Source organism: Triticum aestivum, chromosome 3A (genome assembly GCF_018294505.1).
Source record: "Triticum aestivum cultivar Chinese Spring chromosome 3A, IWGSC CS RefSeq v2.1, whole genome shotgun sequence".
Taxonomy (NCBI): domain Eukaryota; kingdom Viridiplantae; phylum Streptophyta; class Magnoliopsida; order Poales; family Poaceae; genus Triticum; species Triticum aestivum.
The window spans coordinates 744,922,859-744,929,977 of NC_057800.1; the positions used below are offsets into that span (position 1 = coordinate 744,922,859).

Below are 7,119 nucleotides of genomic sequence, written 5' to 3' on the forward strand. Positions count from 1 at the left end.
CGTAGTAGTAGGGTGTAGTTTACATGTTTTATCTTTTTTGTACAAATTTTAATGAAATTTCGCTGAGTTCGTGCTAGATCGCCGAGTTTGCGCAGATTTGTACGAAATGTCGCCGAGCCGCGTGATATTGGCGGCGACTTGGGGGCCAACGACTGGGAACGGAGTCGCCCTCACGCGCCAAGCTAGCGCTGGTTCGTCCCCAGGCGGCTCTTTTTCGGCGCCCTGGGCCGAACGGCTGGAGATGCCCTAAGAAAGAAGTCCATTTTTCACCCTCAAATGTGGCCAGAGAGACAAATAACCCCCTGAACTTCAATTTGGTGTGATTTTGACCCCAAAATCCTTAAAACCGAGAAAATCTTTCCCCTAAATCTTTCAATCTGTTAAATAAAAAACGAAAGTGAAATGGACCGCAGCCCACCTGCGTGCTGGTGTCAAATTATAATAGTTTAGTTGGGCCCGGCTCCAGCTGAACCCAATACGTCGTCAACAAGGCCCATCCTTCTCCTCATTCTCGACTTGGATCGGATCCCTAGGGTAAATTCCCTTGCTTCCATTCCGTCTCCTCGGGCACTCATGGCGGCGGCGCAGCCACCAGCAGCAGACTAATTGCCGAACCCGGCCGCCATCGCCCCATCCTCCCTACCGCTGCAACCCAAATCGACGGAAATGGTCGGGGCAGGGCGTTCCACCCCCACTGACGCCCCCGCCAAGCCGAAGCGTCCGTGCCATGCACATGGCGACGGCGGCGGCGATGCCGATGGCAGCAGCGGCGGAGAGGCCGACAGCGACCGTCTGAGCGCCCTGCCGGACGAGCTCCTCCACGACATCCTGTCGCGCCTCAATGCCCTGGAGACGGCCGGTACGTGCGTGCTGTCCGCGAGGTGGCGGAACCTCTGGCGCGCCGTGCCGTGCCTCGACATCGACGAGCGGGAGCTCACCGCCAAGCAGCCTTTTTTCGTCAACTTTACCGGCAACCTTCTCCGCGGACATGAGGTCGCTCTCCTGGAGGACCTGAGGGTGTACCTGCGCTGCTGCATCCTCGGGTGGTCCGCCCCTTGGGTTCGCCGCGCCATAGGTCTGGGCGAGGCATCGCCTTGCCGGCTCAAAAGGTTGCATCTTTCCCACGTGTCATCTCTGCAGCCGACAGAGCTCGCTAGCCATGTCAGCTCCCGCTGCCCTGCTCTCGAGGACTTGAAACTGCAAGAGTGCGGCTTCTTGGCCACCGGCTACATCAGGATCGTCTCCTCCTCGCTCAAGAAATTGGTCCTGGACGGCAACTATGATGAGGACGGCGCCGATGAGTTTTTCGTCTTCATTATAGATGCTCCTGCTCTTGTCTCTCTTCGCTTGGGCACCTCCTATGATGTTGATTCCATTGTTGCTCCTAACGAACCACATACCATGCCGTCTCTTGTTGATGCATCCATTCAGCTATCCATTGGCTGCGACCTCGCCACAACCGCGTACGAATCTGGTCTTCTTGCCGCTCTCTACAATGTCACAAGCCTGCACTTGTTACATTTTGGGGTCACTGTATGTTCCACATCTTCTTGGCATCCATTTTATCCTGTGGTTTTTAAATGACATAAACTGATTTCTTGGGTTATAGTTGTTGTGCCGTCAGGATTATTTGGAGTTCCCTGTATTGAAGAACCTGAGGACCTTGTCTCTGGACGAGTGTCATATTTCCAACGACTTTATGGGTCTGGAGCCTTACCTGCGCAAGTCGCGAAACCTGGAGAAGCTCACTTTGCGTCGTTGCAAGGTGCACCGCTGCTTCTCTCAACAAATATTAGCATAGCACAATTTAGTCAGTCTGTAATATTAATTCTTATATGCTGTCAATAGGTGTTGGATTCTAGATCTAAGAAGAAGATGGGGGGACACCTTGATGACCCTTCCGATGACCTGGTGGATTTCAAGTGCGAGAACCTTAAGCTTAGTGAAATCATATACCAAGATGGTGATACTTCTATCCACCTATTGGTCAAGTTTCTGGAGGCCATGTGGAGGAATCTGCCAAACAACAAGATCGAACTCACTAAAGTCAATTAGCCGAACCGCGTGAGAATACACTATCGTGGTGAGGATAATTCATTTTGGAATCACATAACAAAGATTTGTCTCTTCTAATTTATTAATTAAGAATGCTGCCCTGGGACCATCTGAGCATGTGCGGCTACACGAAATTCATACTCATATTCGTTTCTACCTAGGGTAGGGAGTGATCATACTCGTGTTATGTGGGACTCTTGTGTAGATCGAAAATTAAGGAAGAGTAACTTCAAGTTTGAGAAATAGTGGCTTACTAGGTCTTATGTTAAAGAGATACAGAGTAGTATTTAAGGATTGGTCTACTAGACGCAACAACTCTAATGGATATCTGGCAAAACAAGGTGATATTGTTTAGGAAGACTGCTAAAGGGTGGAGTGCCAACCTGGAGGCTTCCCTTGGGAAACATAATAAGTTTTTAACGGAGGAGTATGACAGGTTTGATATCCAAATTGTGTCTAGCAATATATCTTCTGATGAGAGGAATAGGATGGATATTATTGTAGTATAACTTAATGAGGTTTGGAATAAGAAAGAGATTACAACTAAGCAGAGATCCCTGGATAGGGACATCATGGAAGGCGATAGGAACATTGCCTACTTTAGTATTATAACTAATCAGAGGAGAAGGAAAAGGATGATTAATGTGCTAGATGGTCCTAATAAACCAGGTAATGTGGAGATGAAGAAAGCTGTTGCAGATTACTACAAAGATGTATTTAGATATGAACCTATACCTGAGATTCCTCTTAGAGATGATTTTTATGGCCCTGAGGAGAAAATCACTGAAGAGGAGAAAGTTAGGTTAAAAGTCTAGGTTTTCTAAGGAGGAAACCAAGCATGTTATCTTTCATACAAACTCTGATTGTGCCCCTGGGTCTAATGGATGCCCTTTTTGTCTTCTAAAAATTTCTGGGACATCATGAAAGTAGATCTTGTAGCCATGTTTGAGGCCTGGTTTGAGCTTGATTTAGACATCTTTAAGCTTAATTTCACTATGATTGCTCTGATCCCAAAAGAGAATTATGCTAGAAACATGTAGAAATTTAGACCTATTCGTCTCCAAATTGTTGTTTTAAAATTTTCACTACAGTTCTTAAAAATAGACTAGCCGCTCTAATTGGTAGAATAATTTTTTAGCATCAATTTGCTTTTGTTAGAGGCGGGTTTATTTTGGAAAGTGTGGTTACTGCAAAGTAGTTCATGTCGTGCATTTCACTGGCCAAAAAGGTTTGATCTTTAAAATTGATTATGAGAATGCTTAAGATAAGGTCAACCTACACTTTCCGTATGAAATACTCGCCCTTAGGGGTTTTGGCAATAGATGGATAAATTGGATTAGGAAAGTCACTCAACAACAATATGTGGGTGCTAAAGTCAATGGTGAGGAGAGTGGTTTTTTTCATCAATGGCAGGGGGCTTAGGGAGGGAGATCCTTTGTCCCTATTGCTTTTTAATTTAGTCATTGATGTTTTTGCTAGGATGTAGGTTAAAGGTTGATATGTTAGGTTAGTTAAAGGTTTATGCCCAATTTTTTTGTCATGTCGGGGTGGTTTGTCTCGAATATGATGATGACACTCTGCTGTTTTTGGATACTCATAAGAGAGTTTCTCTTAATCTCAAATGGGCATTGACCTGTTTTTGGGTAGTATCTGGTATGTGTGTTAATTATGATGAAAGTGAGTTAGTTCCGATTAATCTAAAGCCTACGGAGGTTAAACCTTTTTTCGATATTTTGAAATGCATCCAAGGAAGTTTTCGTATTAAATACTTTGGATTGCCTTTACATTTTGATAAGTTGAAAGGAGAGGGATTGCAACCCCTCATAGATAGAATGCTTGCTGGGATGGCATGTTGGAGGGATAAATTTCTTTCATTACTAGTAGAGTTACTCTAGTTTAATCTTGTTTGTCTAGTATCCCCATTTACATGTTTTCTTTCTTAAATGTCCAAAGTGTGCTATTTTTTACATAAATATTGGTTAGTTAAATGCATGTGGAGTGAAAGTGATGGGGAGAAGAAGATCCATCTAGCTAGCAAGCCTCTATCTGTATGAAAAGTGAAGATGGGGAAGTGGGCATCCCTAATATCCAAGACCTTGACATTTGCTTGATTGGCTCATGGATCAATAGATACACATTAGGCCATAGATACTAAATGTAATACTAGAAGCCCAAATGTGCTTTGCTGCATCATCCCATCCCTCCCAGTTTTGGAAGTGAGTTATGTGGGCTAGGAAAGCTGTCAAATTTGGTTACAAATGGCACCTAGGGGATGGTAAATCTATCTTATTTTTGGAAGATATATGGTTTTATAATTCTCCTCTAGCTACACAGTATTGGGATTTCTACTCCAAGAAAAATAAGATAATCATGACCTCTGGGATGAAGACTATTAAGTACTATTTCTGTAGAGCATTCTTGAATGAGCTTATCTGCCAATGGTTTGAGCTTGAAGGTATAGTTAGCTTATTGTCTTCTCTGAACCAAGAGATAGTCTAACAGGACTGAATGAGTCTAAAGGGATGTACTCCTCTAAATCATTATATGCTATTGTGAATTTTAAGGGAGTAGAACCAAATTTTTTGCCTGTTGTTTGGCATCTCAACTTGCCACCCAAAGTTCAGGGGTTTCTCTAGAACTTTTGTCAGAATAAAATCATGCCCTAATAGAATCTATATACCATCTTTCCTTTGAATGCCTTGTGTCTAAAGTAGTTTGGGCAAATGTTATTGAAATTTTTAGTGTTGATATTATACATTTTACTTTCTTATCTTCTTACTGGCTATGCAACAAGAATTTTTTGCATTTGCATGTAGCTTCTTCAGTTGTCCCGTGGGGACTATGAAATACTAGGAATGCTATTTTTTCAATAGGTCTAAATGATCTTCTATTAAACAGGCCTGTCAACAAATAATGATGTGTTGGAGGATCGCCGAGACAAATGAAAATCTTAGGATGGAACTGCCATGGTATGCTTTCGAACACGACAGATTTTTAGTTCATGGAGCTCCAAGGTCGGATTGTTGCGGATTTGATTTTCCTTTCAGTGTCTCATTTGACTTGTCAGGACGATGAGCTATGTTGTACTTTATCTTTTGGTTCCATGTTTGTAGTGAAGAGTGATGGTCAGGCCGGTGCCCTCATTTTATTTTAGTTGAACTATTCATCAGCTAATTTTAGTGATATCTTGTTTATGGTTAAGAACATTGTACAATGGCGCTTTATGAGTTTTTGTTGTCATCCGGCTTGGTGTCCTCTTCATTTGTTTTGGCATGATATCCATAATTTGCATAAAAGGGAGCTCAGCTTTGCGTGGTTCTAGGAGATTTAAGTGAAATTTTATACTTGTCCGAAAAAGAGTGAGGCAATGCGAGTCCCGATGCAATGATGAAATATTTATGTGAGTGTCTCATGTAGTGTGGCTTTGAATATTTGATTTTGTTGGCGATCCTTTTACTTGGAGAAGAGGCGATGTCAGGGAAAGACTTGATCGGGGCAGTTTGTAATGTGTAATGGGCAAATAAATTCCTACATGTCACGGCTATCAATGTAAACATGTGCATTTTGACCATCAGACCTTTGATTTTGTACATTCACAAAATAGTAACTTATTTATCGAACCTTAGTATTGTGTAAAGCACTTTGAAGCTAGATGGCTTAAAGAAGAGACTGTTGAGGAAATTGTGAAGACAACATGGGGTAAGGCACAAATGGCAGGTGTTGGTCCGTCTCTTGCGGCGCGTACTCGGGTGGTGCGGATTTGCATTCTTGGGATTGTGATATTCTAAGAATTAACAAATTAGGAAAATGAGTTAGAGAAGCTGAGGTGTGGTTCTATGAATGTCAATTCCCGCTCTAGGCAAAAGAAAATTCTTGTTCTCATTGAGAATCTTTTGGACCAAGAAAAAAACTGGTTACAGAGAGGGCGAGCAAAATGGCTGATGCATGGGATCACAATAGTTCTCTTTTTCATAATACTGCTATGACCAGAAAAAAGAGGAATATTATTAAGAAACTTCTGGAAAACTCGGGGGTTTGGAGGCACGGTACGGAATTGAAAGGTCACATCACCAGCTATTTTACTAATCGTTTCACTTCAGAACTTTTGTAACCGAGCTACGAAGTTTTATCCCTTGTTTGAAGAAGGCTGTCTGTTGACATGAAAAATGCTCCCCTTGCCCCTTACACTATCGAAGATTTGTTGGTAAGGCCCTTTTTGTTCTTATTGATCTGAAAGCTCCAGGGTCAGATGGACTCCAGGCTATTATTTATAAGAGATTTAGCGGGACAATATGTTTGAAGACGTTCTACAAGCGGTAAATATGTCACTATTCCGTTTGGTTGGAATGATACTGTGATTGTTATGATCCCAAAAATTTATTCTACTCAGAAGGTTACCCAATTTAGGCAAGTAGTTTGTGTAATGTGGTGCACAAGATTACCGCAAAAATGGTGGTAACTCCTCTGAAGGTTTTTCTGCCAGAGATTATCAGTCCGAACTAAAGAGCATTTGTGCCTGGTAGAATGAAAACATGCATTGTATTAGTGGCTTATGGGTGCTTCCATAAAATATAAAAGAGCAGAGATATCAAAAGAGAGTCGGTGTGCTATCAAACTCGATATGCAAAAAACTTATGATTGGGTAGAGTGGCATTTCTTAAGGAGATTATGTTGAAACTTGGCTTCCGGGAGAATTGCGTCACATTATGCAGTGTGTTTCAAGCATTCAAGGGGTTTACAGCAAGGAGATCCTTTATCTACTCATCTATTTTAGTATGCAGTGTGTTTCAAGCCTTGGAGGACAACCGGAGGCCCCCGCGCCCTTAGGGAACAATGCATGCCGCCACCGGCAAAGAAGCTGACGAAACTAGCGGCACGGGACATGAGGAAGATTCCAAAGGCGGCTAGGTTTAAGCCTCCCGGGTCATGAGAGCAAAGTGACATGGGAGTCAATTAACCGAAGGGAAAAACCCGCTTGGGTTAGAGTTGATGTGTCGTAAGGACTATTGGAAGTTTATTGTATTCGAGAAACCTGAGGACCTTGTCCCTGGACGAGTGGTATAT

General features: G+C 42.8%; 1 protein-coding gene across 2 annotated transcripts; it reads left to right on the forward strand.

Moving 5' to 3' along the window:
- The first annotated feature begins 525 nt into the window (after positions 1-525).
- On the forward strand, positions 526-5,339 carry LOC123059672 (MEIOTIC F-BOX protein MOF-like). 2 transcript variants are annotated; one of them, XM_044482179.1, is made up of 4 exons: positions 526-1,533; positions 1,610-1,765; positions 1,849-2,083; positions 4,954-5,339. In XM_044482179.1, the coding sequence occupies exons 1-3, from the start codon at positions 667-669 to the stop codon at positions 2,053-2,055; spliced, it is 1,230 nt and encodes a 409-aa protein (XP_044338114.1). In that variant the 5' UTR covers positions 526-666; the 3' UTR covers positions 2,056-2,083; positions 4,954-5,339. The 2 variants fall into 2 exon arrangements, with proteins under 2 accessions (XP_044338114.1, XP_044338115.1); XM_044482180.1 differs by lacking the exon at positions 4,954-5,339 and having other exon boundaries at positions 1,849-2,209.
- The last annotated feature ends 1,780 nt before the right edge of the window (positions 5,340-7,119 follow it).

What these genes read in the sequence shown, in the direction of transcription:
- LOC123059672 (XM_044482179.1), top strand. Translation starts at nt 667, where the DNA reads ATGGTCGGGGCAGGGCGTTCCACCCCCACTGACGCCCCCGCCAAGCCG. An exon ending in TGTTACATTTTGGGGTCACT is followed by an intron (nt 1,534 to 1,609) that starts GTATGTTCCACA and finishes CTTGGGTTATAG; the next exon opens with TTGTTGTGCCGTCAGGATTA. An exon ending in TCACTTTGCGTCGTTGCAAG is followed by an intron (nt 1,766 to 1,848) that starts GTGCACCGCTGC and finishes TGCTGTCAATAG; the next exon opens with GTGTTGGATTCTAGATCTAA.